The 19182-nt window shown below is 38.2% G+C and overlaps 1 protein-coding gene across 1 annotated transcript in view; it reads left to right on the forward strand.

Annotated features, from left to right (window-relative positions):
- Positions 1–1709: 1709 nt before the first annotated feature.
- LOC128643629 (guanine nucleotide exchange factor DBS) overlaps positions 1710–19182 on the forward strand; it is a gene marked incomplete at its 5' end in the record, with an annotated part of 29353 nt that continues 11880 nt past the window's right edge. The window contains 2 exon segments of the mRNA XM_053696462.1: positions 1710–1840; positions 11917–12023. Of these exon segments, the coding sequence (XP_053552437.1) occupies positions 1710–1840; positions 11917–12023 (238 nt within the window).

Consider the following 19182-nt stretch of genomic DNA (forward strand, 5'->3'; position numbering starts at 1 on the left):
CAGTTTGATTCCCTTAAAGGGACATGAAACCCACATCTTTTCTTTCCTGATTCATACAATTTTAAACAACTTTCCAATGTACTTTTATCAAATGTTTTATTCTTTTGGTATCCTTTGTTAGAGAAGCATCAATGCATTACTGGAAGCTAGCTGAATACATTGGGTAAGCAAATGACAAAAGGTATATATGTATAGACACCAATCAGCAGCTTCTAGTAGTGAATCACTGCTCCTGAGCCTACCTAGGTATGCTTTTCAAGAAAGGATTCCAAGAAAACGAAGTAAACCAGATAGAATTAAACTGGAAAGTTGTTAAAAATTGTATATTCTATCTGAATCATTAGTTTGATTTGGACTTTCTGTTTGAACTGATTTGAACAATCATTTACCCTTTGTAGAAAGGCCAGTGTATTTGATATTACTTTCTATTGCTGCTTTAAAACTTTTGCCACTAGACTATGTTCATCTCAATCATGTTAGATTGCCACCAACTAGATTAGATGAGATAATATAATACAACATTTATTATTTTGTGTATATTGGTTCCAATTTACATTGGGTGTTTTATGTTGGAAATTATCAATGGTCTGGTCAGTAGTCCTGTCACCTCTTTACCTGGTTGCGCTGCTGAGACATCCTTGGATTTTTTTCCTAAGAGTTCGCAACTGTACATGCACAAACTCAATGGTTTTCAACTCTAGTGCTCAGGGTACACCAACTAACCAGATTTTCCTTATATCTGTACTAGATCACAAGTGAAATAATTAGCTGATGGGTGAGAGCAGGCTAGTAACCATGGTTACTGATCATGTGATTGTTTTACCTGTGCTCGTGTTCAGAGATCATGAAAATCTGGCCTGTTGGACTGGATTTCAAAAACACTGTGGTCTCTGCAGTAAGTAACATATGTAACACTAGAGAAAAAGCCTTATGGGTCACAATAATAAAAAAAAGATTAGTACGACAATATAGCCAATTTGCTTTAGGACCACAATGCATGAAAGTTTCACTGTAAATCAAAATTATGAAATTAATAGGACATGAAAGTTTAAATTTAGATAGAGCATCCAATTAAAAAAAAAAAATGTTTGTTTATTATCAATGTAACTTTGTTCTCTTAATATCCTTTGAAAATCTTTAGCTCATTTTCATTATGGCATATCTAGGTAGGCTCAGGAGGGTGCATGTGTTTTGAGATCTATGTGGTTGCGATGTTTGCAACAGTGTTTGTAACAATGTAATACATACTGTGCTCATCAGAAAATTTTATTTTATTTATAAAGTTTATTTATAAAGTTTATTTTTCCAAAAGCATAAAGCTATGCAAAATTTAAGAAACTGATAAAATATATTTTTATATAGTCTATTTTAACACGACAGTTACTGCATGCTTATAAGTGCTTTACAAGTTTACCTGATCTGCAAATCTGACATAACATTTATTTTGCAATATTTATAGCACCGGATAATTATCAAAAGTGATAGTTTTAATGTCAACGTTATTGGATTATTAATAGATAATTATTACATAATAAAATATAATTTATTATTGAGAGATATCAAACATTTTGGTTGTCCTGAACATAAAAAAAGGTGATTGAGTCATTGAAGTCCTAGACAGTTGGTGCTTCCTGGGGACAGAACTGCTGATTTAGAATATAGAGACTTCTAATCTTTGTTTGCTCATCTTGTCCATTTATGATTATTAGGCTGGAACAGAACATCTCAGTCTCTTGATGCCTCCGAAGAAAATAATGATGGTTGGTCAAGTGGAGAAGATCCATTAAATTCCTCTGATGCGGAAGAAGAAGTAACAGAAAATACAGAAGAAAAAAAACTAGTAAGATCAATGGTATTTCACATCTAAATTATCTGGAATTAAAATTTGGTAAAACATTTAAATAATGTTTAACTGATATTTCATTTCATATTTAATTTTCAGCATTATTAGTTGTCTGTCAACTGTCACAATGCCAGAGTGTAAGTTTAAAGGGGCATAGATACAACATATATTTAATTAAAGGGAAGTTTTTTCAAATAAACAATAATGTATTTCAAATGTAACAAAAAACACATCAACACCTGCTTTATTTTTATATCTTAAAAAGGTTATTACCATATATGGTGATAGCAGCTTTTCTTGTACACGCATACTGCAGTAAGCCCTGTTCACCCACAGCTTACACACATATGCTGAGTGTATGGTATACATGGGTGCTTGCAGGATGTTTTTTATTATTATTATTTTGTTTGCTCTCCCAAAAAAAAGGAAATTCTGACCATAAGAGTAATAATAATGTAGCTAGCTATATATAGGTATGATCTTTCCCAATATAATCCCTTAAACATTCAGAATTTTGTATTTGATTTTAACAATTATTAAACTTTGTTACTAATTTTTATCCATCTTTCAATTAAACATGTCCGTAATTAAATATACATATATATATATATATATATATATATATATATATATATATATATATATATATATATATATATATATATATATATATAAAATACTTTGAAGAGATAAGCACCAATGTAATGGAGTGAAAAAAATCAAGTAAAAAAGAGGAGTGCCCGAGGCAGAGGTACACTACTACCACAATACCTCAGAAAAAATATTATAAATATAAATAAATGTCTCCGTACTCAGATGAGTAATAATGGGTCAAAACAAGCTAATGACTCAGGAATGTAGCTTCAAAATGAATATAACATTTAAAGGGAAATTAAGCACTTTAAGATTATAATATAAAATGATAAATCGTATATATAAACAAAACTCTGCAATATACTTTCATTATTTATTTTGTCCCCTTTTCCTGTTATTCCATTCTGAAATTGTGAGGTTTATAATTCCTGTTATAAATGGAAGTACAGAACACTGTTATATTCCACACAGCCATTGGCTGCACACTCTAGTGACCTATTTAGAACTGTCTCTAATTGGCCACAGCAGAGAAGGTAACCTAAGTTACAACATGGCAGCTCCTATTGTTTTATAGACACTAACGGCTAGATTTGGAGTTTTGTCGGTAACGACCCGAAAAGCTAACGCCGGCTTTTTTCTGGCCGCACCATAAAAATAACTCTGGTATTGAGAGTCCACATAAAGGCTGCGTTAGGCTCCAAAAAAGGAGCGTAGAGCATATTTAACGCAGCTTCAACTCTCGATACCAGAGTTGCTTACGCAAGCGGCCAGCCTCAAAAACGTGCTCGTGCACGATTCCCCCATAGGAAACAATGGGGCTGTTTGAGCTGAAAAAAAACCTAACACCTGCAAAAAAGCCGCGTTCAGCTCCTAACGCAGCCCCATTGTTTGCTATGCGGAAACACTTCCTACGTCTGCACCTAACACTCTAACATGTACCCCGAGTCTAAACACCCCTAACCTTACACTTATTAACCCCTAATCTGCCGCCCCCGCTATCGCTGACCCCTGCATATTATTATTAACCCCTAATCTGCCGCTCCGTAAACCGCCGCTACTTACATTATCCCTATGTACCCCTAATCTGCTGCCCTAACATCGCCAACCCCTATATTATATTTATTAACCCCTAATCTGCCCCCCACAACGTCGCCTCCACCTGCCTACACTTATTAACCCCTAATCTGCCGAGCGGACCTGAGCGCTACTATAATAAAGTTATTAACCCCTAATCCGCCTCACTAACCCTATAATAAATAGTATTAACCCCTAATCTGCCCTCCCTAACATCGCCGACACCTAACTTCAATTATTAACCCCTAATCTGCCGACTGGAGCTCACCGCTATTCTAATAAATGTATTAACCCCTAAAGCTAAGTCTAACCCTAACACTAACACCCCCCTAAGTTAAATATAATTTACATCTAACAAAATTAATTATCTCTTATTAAATAAATTATTCCTATTTCAAGCTAAATACTTACCTGTAAAATAAATCTTAATATAGCTACAATATAAATTATAATTACATTGTAGCTATTTTAGGATTAATATTTATTTTACAGGCAACTTTGTAATTATTTTAACAATGTACAATAGCTATTAAATAGTTAAGAACTATTTAATAGTTACCTAGTTAAAATAATTACAAAATTACCTGTAAAATAAATCCTAACCTAAGTTAGAATTAAACCTAACACTATACTATCATTAAATTAATTAAATAAAATACCTACAATTACCTACAATTAAACCTAACACTACACTATCAATACATTAATTAAATACAATATCCACAAATAAATACAATGAAATAAACTAACTAAAGTACAAAAAATAAAAAAGAACTAAGTTACAAAAAATAAAAAAATATTTACAAACATAAGAAAAATATTACAACAATTTTAAACTAATTACACCTACTCTAAGCCCCCTAATAAAATAACAAAGACCCCCAAAATAAAAAATGCCCTACCCTATTCTAAATTACTAAAGTTCAAAGCTCTTTTACCTTACCAGCCCTGAACAGGGCCCTTTGCGGGGCATGCCCCAAGAAGTTCAGCTCTTCTTGGGGCAACATTACAACCCACCCCCCCAACATTACAACCCACCACCCACATACCCCTAATCTAACCCAAACCCCCCTTAAATAAACCTAACACTAAGCCCCTGAAGATCATCCTACCTTGTCTTCACCTCACCAGGTATCACCGATCCGTCCTGGCTCCAAAATCTTTATCCAACCCAAGCGGGGGCTGGTGATCCATCATCCGGTGGCTGAAGAGGTCCAGAAGAGGCTCCAAAGTCTTCATCCTATCCGGGAGGAAGAGGCGATCCGGACCGGCAACCATCTTGATCCAAGCGGCATCTTCTATCTTCATCCGATGACGACCGGCTCCATCCTGAAGACTTCCACCGTGGACCCATCTTCTTCCGGCGACGTCCAACTGAAGAATGACGGTTCCTTTAAGGGACGTCATCCAAGATGGCGTCCCTCGAATTCCGATTGGCTGATAGGATTCTATCAGCCAATCGGAATTAAGGTAGGAATATTCTGATTGGCTGATGGAATCAGCCAATCAGAATCAAGTTCAATCCGATTGGCTGATCCAATCAGCCAATCAGATTGAGCTCGCATTCTATTGGCTGTTCCGATCAGCCAATAGGATGCAAGCTCAATCTGATTGGCTGATTGGATCAGCCAATCGGATTGAACTTGATTCTGATTGGGTGATTCCATCAGCCAATCAGAATATTCCTACCTTAATTCCGATTGGCTGATAGAATCCTATCAGCCAATCGGAATTCGAGGGACGCCATCTTGGATGACGTCCCTTAAAGGAACCGTCATTCTTCAGTTGGACTTCGCCGGAAGAAGATGGGTCCGCGGTGGAGGTCTTCAGGATGGAGCCGGTCGTCATCGGATGAAGATAGAAGATGCCGCTTGGATCAAGATGGTTGCCGGTCCGGATCGCCTCTTCTTCCCGGATAGGATGAAGACTTTGGAGCCTCTTCTGGACCTCTTCAGCCACCGGATGATGGATCGCCAGCCCCCGCTTGGGTTGGATGAAGATTTTGGAGCCAGGACGGATCGGTGATACCTGGTGAGGTGAAGACAAGGTAGGATGATCTTCAGGGGCTTAGTGTTAGGTTTATTTAAGGGGGGTTTGGGTTAGATTAGGGGTATGTGGGTGGTGGGTTGTAATGTTGGGGGAGGTATTGTATGTTTTTTTTTACAGGCAAAAGAGCTGAACTTCTTGGGGCATGCCCCGCAAAGGGCCCTGTTCAGGGCTGGTAAGGTAAAAGAGCTTTGAACTTTAGTAATTTAGAATAGGGTAGGGCATTTTTTATTTTGGGGGTCTTTGTTATTTTATTAGGGGGCTTAGAGTAGGTGTAATTAGTTTAAAATTGTTGTAATATTTTTCTTATGTTTGTAAATATTTTTTTATTTTTTGTAACTTAGTTCTTTTTTATTTTTTGTACTTTAGTTAGTTTATTTCATTGTATTTATTTGTAGATATTGTATTTAATTAATGTATTGATAGTGTAGTGTTAGGTTTAATTGTAGGTAATTGTAGGTATTTTATTTAATTAATTTAATGATAGTATAGTGTTAGGTTTAATTCTAACTTAGGTTAGGATTTATTTTACAGGTAATTTTGTAATTATTTTAACTAGGTAACTATTAAATAGTTCTTAACTATTTAATAGCTATTGTACATGGTTAAAATAATTACAAAGTTGCCTGTAAAATAAATATTAATCCTAAAATAGCTACAATGTAATTATAATTTATATTGTAGCTATATTAGGATTTATTTTACAGGTAAGTATTTAGCTTTAAATAGGAATAATTTATTTAATAAGAGATAATTAATTTCGTTACATTTAAATTATATTTAACTTAGGGGGGTGTTAGTATTAGGGTTAGACTTAGCTTTAGGGGTTAATACATTTATTAGAATAGTGGTGAGCTCCAGTCGGCAGATTAGGGGTTAATAATTGAAGTTAGGTGTCGGCGATGTTAGGGAGGGCAGATTAGGGGTTAATACTATTTATTATAGGGTTAGTGAGACGGATTAGGGGTTAATAACTTTATTATAGTAGCGCTCAGGTCCGCTCGGCAGATTAGGGGTTAATAAGTGTAGGCAGGTGGAGGCGACGTTGAGGGGGGCAGATTAGGGGTTAATAAATATAATATAGGGGTCGGCGGTGTTAGGGGCAGCAGATTAGGGGTACATAGCTATAATGTAGGTGGCGGCGCTTTGCGGTCGGCAGATTAGGGGTTAATTATTTTAGGTAGCTGGCGGCGACGTTGTGGGGGGCAGATTAGGGGTTAATAAATATAATACAGGGGTCGGAGGTGTTAGGGGCAGCAGATTAGGGGTACATAAGTATAACGTAGGTGACGGTCGGCAGATTAGGGGTTAAAAAAAATTAATCGAGTAGCGGCGATGTGGGGGGACCTCGGTTTAGGGGTACATAGGTAGTTTATGGGTGTTAGTGTACTTTAGAGTACAGTAGTTAAGAGCTTTATGAACCGGCGTTAGCCCAAAAAGCTCTTAACTACTGACTTTTTTCTGCGGCTGGAGTTTTGTCGTTAGATTTCTAACGCTCACTTCAGACACGACTCTAAATACCGGAGTTAGAAAGATCCCATTGAAAAGATAGGATACGCAATTGACATAAGGGGATCTGCGGTATGGAAAAGTCGCGGCTGAAAAGTGAGCGTTAGACCCTTTTTTGAGTGACTCCAAATACCGGAGTTAGCCTAAAACCAGCGTTAGGAGCCTCTAACGCTGGTTTTCACGGCTAACGCCAAACTCCAAATCTAGCCGTAAAACTTTACACTTATTTTGTCACTATTTAAACAACTAATGAAACTTTAAAAAATACATCTACAGGTTATTCTCAAACTAATCTTTTCTTTGAATGCATCATTCTATCTAGCATTTATTTAGTGTTTAATGTCCCTTTAATGAGAACATGATGTACATACCTAATACCAAAATCACAAAACCCTAAATTAAAGGACATAATCAGAACAAATGCATACAGAACAAACATACAACACAACACATACTGATACTGGGCATCCCCAGTTAGAGAGAAAAGATTCAGAGCCAGTCCAGACTGTAATTAGTGTATATGCTTATAAGCAAAGCAAATGGTTATAGCAAAGTAGGATGCAAGCGGCAATGCAAAGCAGTTCATGCAAGTGTCGCAATTTGTGGCAACTTGAAAGTAATGAAGCAGTTTATGCAATATGATTCTTGCCCACGGCAACGTGCTGAACAGCAAGAATAAGCAGGAAATATAAGCTTGTAAATAAACAGTTCCTGTTATGAATCAACTTATAAACCCAGGTAACCAGTGGTGTAAGGGTTAAGCTATCCCCTGTGTATATGAAAAGACTTGAACAGCACCAGCTCTCCAGGACCGAAGTCCGCCGGTAACACACAGGGAATGCCCTTAAAGTTGAGCTCTATGAGCGATCTCACCCACTCCGTCTGGATTCGAGAGTTACTTGGCAGCAGTCCTGCTGATGAAATCCACAGTTGTCTGGAAGTGCGTCTCACTGATACTGGGGTGAAGCACTTAAAACAGGAAACTCCCGCAGGTAAATTCAAGTAACCCCGCTTGCATTGGCTTTCGGTCTGGCGTCCTAGGTATAGCTTTTAGAAATTGGCATTTTGACAGACGAATACTTGACAACAAAAGTGTAACATATGACTGTAAACAGAATCGCGAATCCATTGGCTACAAATAGTAAGACAAAAATCAATTATTTATGTCTTACTATTTGTAGCCAATGGATTAGCGATTCTGTTCTAGTAGCCTTAAAAGAAGGAGGCTTTTCTGGAGCGACAGGCCAAATCTTTTCATATACACAGGGGATAGCTTAACCCTTACACCACCGGTTACCTGGGTTTATAAGTTGATTCATAACAGGAACTGTTTATTTACAAGCTTATATTTCCTGCTTATTCTTGCTGTTCAGCACGTTGCCGTGGGCAAGAATCATATTGCATAAACTGCTTCATTACTTTCAAGTTGCCACAAATTGCGACACTTGCATGAACTGCTTTGCATTGCCGCTTGCATCCTACTTTGCTATAACCATTTGCTTTGCTTATAAGCATATACACTAATTACAGTCTGGACTGGCTCTGAATCTTTTCTCTCTAACTGGGGATGCCCAGTATCAGTATGTGTTATGTTGTATGTTTGTTCTGTATGCATTTGTTCTGATTATGTCCTTTAATTTAGGGTTTTGTGATTTTGGTATTAGGTATGTACATCATGTTCTCATTAAATGTTATATTCATTTTGAAGCTACATTCCTGAGTCATTAGCTTGTTTTGACCCATTATTACTCATTTGAGTGCGGAGACATTTATTTATATTTATAATATATATATATTATCAACTTATAAATGTATAGTTAGTCCAATAAAAAAGTATCATTGCTCAATGCAATACTCTTGTTATTTTGATATATATATATATATATATATATATATATATATATATATATATATATATATATAATATGTATATACTTCTTCACGGCCATAACAGGGGTGGTAAGTTGCGTAAGCTGCTTCAGAGACCTTGCGAAGCCTTATTTCCGCTATGTAAGAAGCAACAGTCATCATTAGACCTCTGAGTTGGCGGAGAGAAATCACCACAATCTCGCTCACCCGGGGTGATTGACAGGCTAATCGCGTGAGGCATTACACTCCCACAAAGCAGTGCAGACAAGTTCTCAAGTTAAACACATGTGGCCCCAAAAACTTGCAGTGTTTACATCACTGTATCAAAATAATACTCTAGGGACAAATGGTCATGTTGTAGGCATAGTGACACACAAGGGTTAATATTCTACAAGTAGGCGCAATTGAAGGCAGGCATGTTTCTAACACTTGTACTTGCACCAAATCATGTCATAAGCATATAGCCTCCCCTCCATCTTTAAAAACAGAATATTTAAAATATTACAATTCCTACATTAACACATTTTATGACAACGGCTTGGCTACTAGGGAACTGCATAAAACCCAAAATGGGAAATGGCAATCAGTCCTTTAGTGATGTGCAAGTGCAAGACAAGAGACCCACTGCAGGCCTCAATTACTGCATCAAAGAACACTAAGTCCCAGAGCACATAAAAGTCTAACTCACTTTATTACAAGGTGGAGGTCCAAAAACAGCAACGTTTGGGGCTTACTAGGGAACTGCAATTAGCTGGGTTTTTTTTTTTTTTTTTTTTAACATTTTAGTGTCCATAAAACTTTGGGGACCACCATGTTGTACTGGCAGATTTTCTTCTCTGCTGAGACAAATTAGCGAGCGTTATAAATGGGTCACTAGAGAGTGCAACCAATTACTGTGCAGAATGTAGGAGCCTTTAAACCAATTACTGTGGAGAATGTAGGATTGTGGAACCAATTACTGTGCAGAATGTAGGAGTGTGGAACCAATTACTGTGCAGAATGTAGGAGTGTGGAACCAATTACTGTGCAGAATGTAGGACTGTGGAACCAATTACTGTGCAGAATGTAGTGTGGAGCCTGAAGTCTGCACTTCTGCTTGAATTGAGGGGCAAATAAATTATAAAAGTATATTGCAATTTGCTTTACTGTGCATAGTTAAGCATTTCATATTACAGCCTAGAAGTGTTTAAAGTGATGGTAAATTCATACCAACTGCTCAACATATTTTAAAAGCTCTTATCCTAACTAGCATATCGATATGCTTTTTTAATATTAAAAATATCAGTTTACTGAATAATTTCAATTTTATTGCGGTAACGTTACAGTTTTATATTCAACCTCTCTTGAAAATTTTCTAAGCTACTGCTTTGATTGACATACATTTTAGCCAATCATCAGCTCACCATGCGCCCCATGTTAAAAAGTACCTAAACGCTCCCGTGCTCTGAACTCACTAATTGTGATGCAATGTGCATGGGCAACTCTTACGCTACTTGCACATTTGAAATAGAGAATCCTAGAGCTGAGGATTCTCTATTTCAAATGCGCAAGTAGTGTAAGAGTTGCTCTTGCGCATCGTAATTAGTGAGTTCAGAGCACGGGAGCGTTTAGGTACTTTTTAACATGGGGTGCATGGTGAGCTGATGATTGGCTAAAACGTATGTCAATGAAAGCAGTAGCTTAGAAAATTTTCGAGAGAGGCTGAATATAAAACTGTAACGTTACCGTAATAAAATTGAAGTTATTCAGTAAACTGATGTTTTTAATATGCTAGTTAGGATAAGAGCTTTTAAAATATGTTGAGCAGTTGGTATGAATTTACCATCACTTTAATGAATAACGTATTGTTATCTTTATTGCATTTAAAATGCATTTAAATTGTAAGTTTATTATTTATTTTTCATGTATTTATTTTTTTACTTTTAAGCTTGTCAGGCTTGTCCCTGTTCTCCCTTAACACTGTAGCAGTCGTTCTTGAGTTGTTGCTGTCCCTAGGGATGAATTGTACACTGATATGTGCTTTTAGTTCATTTCAAAGATTAAATTAAACTTTTTTTTAATGCAAATTTTTTTAGAATGTTTTGAATATTGCTTTTATACGCCTGGTATAAATTATTTGAGTTTAATGAATATAGTGCAGCTTTACTGATCCTGCAACATGCTGCATAAGGATTACTTAATTCTGTGCACAAGTTCATTTATATCTGGGTGTACACCAGATAAACATACCCAAAAGGACTTCCAGGGTGGGAGGACTGCTTAGAAACAGTAAAACCCTGCAATATTTACCTAACAACAAAACAATGTTTTAAACATATATTTATTCTTTATGCCACTTTTTTTTTTTAAACCTATTTTAAAGGAATTTTTCTTTTATGCTTTTCTTTTGCTTGTTATTAACATATCAGCCAAGTATGAAAGTTTTTAGAACAAATTAATACTTTGCTGCAATTGTTTTTAAGAGCCAAACTCCGCCCACCACTTGCCTTATTTAAAGCGCCCAATCTGTTGTTTCTGAAGTTAACATCTCCATTGATTTGCATTTCCTTTTCTGCTCATCCCTGCTGGGGACAGTTTGGGACAAATATGTCAAGTGTTAGGCTTCTGAAGCCGGTGTGCACTTGCAAAGCTGACTTTTCTTTGTACAACACATAATTAAACTTTTTATCTTACAAACTCAACGAGTTTTATGTCTAAGGTCTATGTAAGTATAAAGAATGTATTAAACAGTCTTTACACCAAGGTAACATGAGCAAATGTTTTCTAAACATTAAATTAGGCCAATAAAGAATTAGCATGTTTATATATTGATAGTTTCCTGCCAACAAATGCAGTTTAACAATAAGGAGATTACACACTAACTGTGAGACTTTAGGCAATCTCTGTTAATATTTGCTTGCTTTGCATTCATATCGCATTTCAGTGGAAATAACAGCAGGTTCTGTGTTTCTGTCTTAGTATTTGTTTGCTTTTCATTTCAGGTTCCTGGTAAATACACCGTTGTGGCCGATTACGAGAAATGTGATGAGTTCCGGGTCAAGTGTGGGGATATAGTTCAGTTAATACGTGAAGATGATGATGGAATGTGGTGAGTATGAAATATTTTTCCTTTGGTAGAATTTGTATTTATGTATAAATCGCCGTACATAGCAGAATGTATAGATTATGGCATATTTTTACTACGTGAGGACCCGGCAGTAGCAGTGCTGGATATTTAATAGCATTATAGTCAGCATTCACGTCTAGGAAGTTTACTCAGCAGTGATCAACTCCTTTTTGCCAGACACAGAATTATCTACTTGTTTGAGCCACATAAAGAGAAGTATTTCTCCCTGTGTGTGCCATATACAGAGCAGTATTTCTCCCTGTGTGCGCCATATACAGAGCAGTATTTCTCCGTGTTTGTGCCATATACAGAGCAGTATTTCTCCCTGTGTGTGCCATATACAGAGCAGTATTTCTCCCTGTGTGTGCCATATACAGAGCAGTATTTCTCCCTGTGTGTGCCATATACAGAGCAGTATTTCTCCCTGTGTGTGCCATATGCAGAGCTGTATTACTCCCTGTGTGTGCCATATACAGAGCAGTATTTCTCCCTGTGTGTGCCATATACAGAGCTGTATTTCTCCCTGTGTGTGCCATATACAGAGCTGTATTTCTCCCTGTTTGTGCTATATACAGAGCAGTATTTCTCCCTGTGTGTGCCATATACAGAGCAGTATTTCTCTGTGTGTGTGCCATATACAGAGCAGTATTTCTCCCTGTGTGTGCCATATACAGAGCTGTATTACTCCCTGTGTGTGCCATATACAGAGCAGTATTTCTCCCTGTGTGTGCCATATACAGATCAGTATTTCTCCCTGTGTGTGCCATATACAGAGCTGTATTTCTCCCTGTGTGTGCCATATACAGAGCAGTATTTCTCCCTGTGTGTGCCATATACAGAGCTGTATTTCTCCCTGTGTGTGCCATACACAGAGCAGTATTTCTCCCTGTGTGTGCCATATACAGAGCAGTATTTCTCCCTGTGTGTGCCATATACAGATCAGTATTTCTCACTGTGTGTGCAATATACAGAGCTGTATTTCTCCCTGTGTGTGCCATATACAGAGCTGTATTTCTCCCTGTGTGTGCCATATACAGAGCTGTATTTCTCCCTGTGTGTGCCATATACAGAGCTTTATTTCTCCCTGTGTGTGCCATATACAGAGCTGTATTTCTCCCTGTGTGTGCCATATACAGAGCTGTATTTCTCCCTGTGTGTGCCATATACAGAGCTGTATTTCTCCCTGTGTGTGCCATATACAGAGCTGTATTTCTCCCTGTTTGTGCCATATACAGAGCAGTATTTCTCCCTGTGTGTGCCATATACAGAGCAGTATTTCTCCCTGTGTGTGCCATATACAGAGCAGTATTTCTCCCTGTGTGTGCCATATACAGAGCTGTATTACTCCCTGTGTGTGCCATATACAGAGCAGTATTTCTCCCTGTGTGTGCCATATACAGAGCTGTATTTCTCCCTGTGTGTGCCATATACAGAGCTGTATTTCTCCCTGTTTGTGCTATATACAGAGCAGTATTTCTCCCTGTGTGTGCCATATACAGAGCAGTATTTCTCTGTGTGTGTGCCATATACAGAGCAGTATTTCTCCCTGTGTGTGCCATATACAGAGCTGTATTACTCCCTGTGTGTGCCATATACAGAGCAGTATTTCTCCCTGTGTGTGCCATATACAGATCAGTATTTCTCCCTGTGTGTGCCATATACAGAGCTGTATTTCTCCCTGTGTGTGCCATATACAGAGCAGTATTTCTCCCTGTGTGTGCCATATACAGAGCTGTATTTCTCACTGTGTGTGCCATATACAGATCAGTATTTCTCCCTGTGTGTGCCATACACAGAGCAGTATTTCTCCCTGTGTGTGCCATATACAGAGCAGTATTTCTCCCTGTGTGTGCCATATACAGATCAGTATTTCTCACTGTGTGTGCAATATACAGAGCTGTATTTCTCCCTGTGTGTGCCATATACAGAGCTGTATTTCTCCCTGTGTGTGCCATATACAGAGCTGTATTTCTCCCTGTTTGTGCCATATACAGAGCAGTATTTCTCCCTGTGTGTGCCATATACAGAGCAGTATTTCTCCCTGTGTGTGCCATATACAGAGCTTTATTTCTCCCTGTGTGTGCCATATACAGAGCAGTATTTCTCCCTGTGTGTGCCATATACAGAGCTGTATTTCTCCCTGTGTGTGCCATATACAGAGCTTTATTTCTCCCTGTGTGTGCCATATACAGATCTTTATTTCTCCCTGTGTGTGCCATATACAGAGCAGTATTTCTCCCTGTGTGTGCCATATACAGAGCAGTATTTCCCCCTGTGTGTGCCAAATACAGATCAGTATTTCTTCCTGTGTGTGCCATATACAGAGCTGTATTTCTCCCTGTGTGTGCAATATACAGATCAGTATTTCTTCCTGTGTGTGCCATATACAGAGCAGTATTTCTCCCTGTGTGTGCCATATACAGATCAGTATTTCTCCCTGTGTGTGCCATATACAGAGCTGTATTACTCCCTGTGTGTGCCATATACAGAGCAGTATTTCTCCCTGTGTGTGCCATATACAGAGCTGTATTACTCCCTGTGTGTGCAATATGCAGAGCTGTATTTCTCCCTGTGTGTGCCATATACAGAGCAGTATTTCTCCCTGTGTGTGCCATATACAGAGCTGTATTTCTCCCTGTGTGTGCCATATACAGAGCTGTATTTCTCCCTGTGTGTGCCATATACAGAGCTGTATTTCTCCCTGTGTGTGCCATATACAGAGCTGTATTTCTCCCTGTGTGTGCCATATACAGAGCTGTATTTCTCCCTGTGTGTGCAATATGCAGAGCTGTATTTCTCCCTGTGTGTGCTATATACAGAGCTGTATTTCTCCCTGTGTGTGCCATATACAGATCAGTATTTCTCCCTGTGTGTGCCATATACAGAGCTGTATTTCTCCCTGTGTGTGCCATATACCGAGCTGTATTTCTCCCTGTGTGTCATATACAGAGCTGTATTTCTCCCTGTGTGTGCCATATACAGAGCTGTATTACTCCCTGTGTGTGCCATATACAGAGCAGTATTTCTCCCTGTGTGTGCCATATACAGAGCTGTATTTCTCCCTGTGTGTGCCATATACAGAGAAGTATTTCTCCCTGTGTGTGCCATATACAGAGCTGTATTTCTCCCTGTGTGTGCCATATACAGAGCTGTATTTCTCCCTGTGTGTGCCATATACAGAGCTGTATTTCTCCCTGTGTGTGCCATATACAGATCAGTATTTCTCCCTGTGTGTGCCATATACAGATCAGTATTTCTCCCTGTGTGTGCCATATACAGAGCTGTATTTCTCCCTGTGTGTGCCATATACAGATCAGTATTTCTCCCTGTGTGTGCCATATACAGAGCTGTATTTCTCCCTGTGTGTGCCATATACAGAGCTGTATTTCTTTCATGTAATTAGCAAGAGTCCATGAGCTAGTGACGTATGGGATATACATTCCTACCAGGAGGGGCAAAGTTTCCCAAACCTCAAAATGCCTATAAATACACCCCTCACCACACCCACAATTCAGTTTTACAAACTTTGCCTCCTATGGAGGTGGTGAAGTAAGTTTGTGCTAGATTCTACGTTGATATGCGCTCCGCAGCAAGTTGGAGCCCGGTTTTCCTCTCAGCGTGCAGTGAATGTCAGAGGGATGTGAGGAGAGTATTGCCTATTTGAATGCAGTGATCTCCTTCTACGGGGTCTATTTCATAGGTTCTCTGTTATCGGTCGTAGAGATTCATCTCTTACCTCCCTTTTCAGATCGACGATATACTCTTATATATACCATTACCTCTGCTGATTTTCGTTTCAGTACTGGTTTGGCTTTCTACAAACATGTAGATGAGTGTCCTGGGGTAAGTAAATCTTATTTTCTGTGACACTCTAAGCTATGGTTGGGCACTTTATTTATAAAGTTCTAAATATATGTATTCAAACATTGATTTGCCTTGACTCAGAATGTTCAACATTCCTTATTTTCAGACAGTCAGTTTCATATTTGGGATAATGCATTTGAATCAATCATTTTTTCTTACCTTAAAAATTTGACTTTTTTTCCCTGTGGGCTGTTAGGCTCGCGGGTGCTGAAAATGCTTCATTTTATTGCGTCATTCTTGGCGCGGACTTTTTTGGCGCAAAAAATCTTTTCTGTTTCCGGCGTCATACGTGACGCCGGAAGTTGCGTCATTTTTTGACGTCCTTTTGCGCCAAAAATGTCGGCGTTCCGGATGTGGCGTCGCTTTTGTCTCCACATTATTTCAGTCTCATTTTTTCTTTGCTTCTGGTTACTAGAAGCTTGTTTATTGGCATTTTTTCCCATTCCTGAAACTGTCATTTAAGGAATTTGATCAATTTTGCTTTATATGTTGTTTTTTCTCTTACATATTGCAAGATGTCTCACGTTGCATCTGAGTCAGAAGATACTTCAGGAAAATCGCTGTCTAGTGCTGGAACTACCAAAGCTAAGTGTATCTGCTGTAAACTTTTGGTAGCTATTCCTCCGGCTGTTGTTTGTATTAATTGTCATGACAAACTTGTTAAAGCAGATAATATTTCCTTTAGTAATGTACCATTGCCTGTTGCAGTTCCCTCAACATCTAAGGTGCAGAATGTTCCTGATAACATAAGAGATTTTGTTTCTGAATCCATCAAGAAGGCTATGTCTGTTATTTCTCCTTCTAGTAAACATAAAAAATCTTTTAAAACTTCTCTCTCTACAGATGAATTTTTAAATGAACATCATCATTCTGATTCTGATGACTCTTCTGGTTCAGAGGATTATGTCTCAGAGATTGATGCTGATAAATCTTCATATTTATTTAAAATGGAATTTATTCATTCTTTACTTAAAGAAGTACTAATTGCTTTAGAAATAGAGGATTCTGGTCCTCTTGATACTAATTCTAAACGTTTAGATAAGGTATTTAAATCTCCTGTGGTTATTCCAGAAGTTTTTCCTGTTCCTAATGCTATTTCTGAAGTAATTTCCAGAGAATGGGATAAATTGGGTAATTCATTTACTCCTTCTAAACGTTTTAAGCAATTATATCCTGTGCCGTCTGACAGATTAGAATTTTGGGACAAAATCCCTAAAGTCGATGGGGCTATTTCTACCCTTGCTAAACGTACTACTATTCCTACGTCAGATGGTACTTCGTTTAAAGATCCTTTAGATAGGAAAATTGAATCCTTTCTAAGAAAAGCTTATCTGTGTTCAGGTAATCTTCTTAGACCTGCTATATCTTTGGCTGATGTTGCTGCAGCTTCAACTTTTTGGTTGGAGACTTTAGCACAACAAGTAACAGATCATGATTCTCATAATATTATTATTCTTCTTCAGCATGCTAATAATTTTATCTGTGATGCCATTTTTGATATTATCAGAGTTGATGTCAGGTTTATGTCTCTAGCTATTTTAGCTAGAAGAGCTTTATGGCTTAAAACTTGGAATGCTGATATGGCTTCTAAATCAACTCTACTTTCCATTTCTTTCCAGGGTAACAAATTATTTGGTTCTCAGTTGGATTCCATTATCTCAACTGTTACTGGTGGGAAAGGAACTTTTTTACCACAGGATAAAAAATCTAAGGGTAAAAACAGGGTTAATAATCGTTTTCGTTCCTTTCGTTTCAACAAAGAACAAAAGCCTGATCCTTCATCCTCAGGAGCAGTTTCAGTTTGGAAACCATCTCCAGTCTGGAATAAATCCAAGCCTTCTAGAAAGGCAAAGCCTGCTTCTAAGTCCACATGAAGGTGCGGCCCTCATTCCAGCTCAGCTGGTAGGGGGCAGGTTACGTTTTTTCAAAGAAATTTGGATCAATTCTGTTCACAATCTTTGGATTCAGAACATTGTTTCAGAAGGGTACAGAATTGGTTTCAAGATGAGACCTCCTGCAAAGAGATTTTTTCTTTCCCGTGTCCCAGTAAATCCAGTGAAAGCTCAAGCATTTCTGAATTGTGTTTCAGATCTAGAGTTGGCTGGAGTAATTATGCCAGTTCCAGTTCTGGAACAGGGGATGGGGTTTTATTCAAATCTCTTCATTGTACCAAAGAAGGAGAATTCCTTCAGACCAGTTCTGGATCTAAAAATATTGAATCGTTATGTAAGGATACCAACGTTCAAAATGGTAACTGTAAGGACTATCTTGCCTTTTGTTCAGCAAGGGCATTTTATGTCCACAATAGATTTACAGGATGCATATCTGCATATTCCGATTCATCCAGATCATTATCAGTTCCTGAGATTCTCTTTTCTGGACAAGCATTACCAGTTTGTGGCTCTGCCATTTGGCCTAGCTACAGCTCCAAGAATTTTTACAAAGGTTCTCGGTGCCCTTCTGTCTGTAACCAGAGAACAGGGTATTGTGGTATTTCCTTATTTGGACGATATCTTGGTACTTGCTCAGTCTTTACATTTAGCAGAATCTCATACGAATCGACTTGTGTTGTTTCTTCAAGATCATGGTTGGAGGATCAATTCACCAAAAAGTTCATTGATTCCTCAGACAAGGGTAACCTTTCTGGGTTTCCAGATAGATTCAGTGTCCATGACTCTGTCTTTAACAGACAAGAGACGTCTAAAATTGATTTCAGCTTGTCGAAACCTTCAGTCACAATCATTCCCTTCGGTAGCCTTATGCATGGAAATTCTAGGTCTTATGACTGCTGCATCGGACGCGATCCCCTTTGCTCGTTTTCACATGCGACCTCTTCAGCTCTGTATGCTGAATCAATGGTGCAAGGATTACACAAAGATATCTCAATTAATATCTTTAAAACCGATTGTACGACACTCTCTAACGTGGTGGACAGATCACCATCGTTTAATTCAGGGGGCTTCTTTTGTGCTTCCGACCTGGACTGTAATTTCAACAAATGCAAGTCTCACAGGTTGGGGAGCTGTGTGGGGATCTCTGACGGCACAAGGAGTTTGGGAATCTCAGGAGGTGAGATTACCGATCAATATTTTGGAACTCCGTGCAATTTTCAGAGCTCTTCAGTCTTGGCCTCTTCTGAAGAGAGAATCGTTCATTTGTTTTCAGACAGACAATGTCACTACTGTGGCATACATCAATCATCAAGGAGGGACTCACAGTCCTCTGGCTATGAAAGAAGTATCTCGAATTCTGGTTTGGGCGGAATCCAGCTCCTGTC

This window comes from Bombina bombina, unplaced genomic scaffold (genome assembly GCF_027579735.1).
Source record: "Bombina bombina isolate aBomBom1 unplaced genomic scaffold, aBomBom1.pri scaffold_1166, whole genome shotgun sequence".
NCBI classification, from domain to species: domain Eukaryota; kingdom Metazoa; phylum Chordata; class Amphibia; order Anura; family Bombinatoridae; genus Bombina; species Bombina bombina.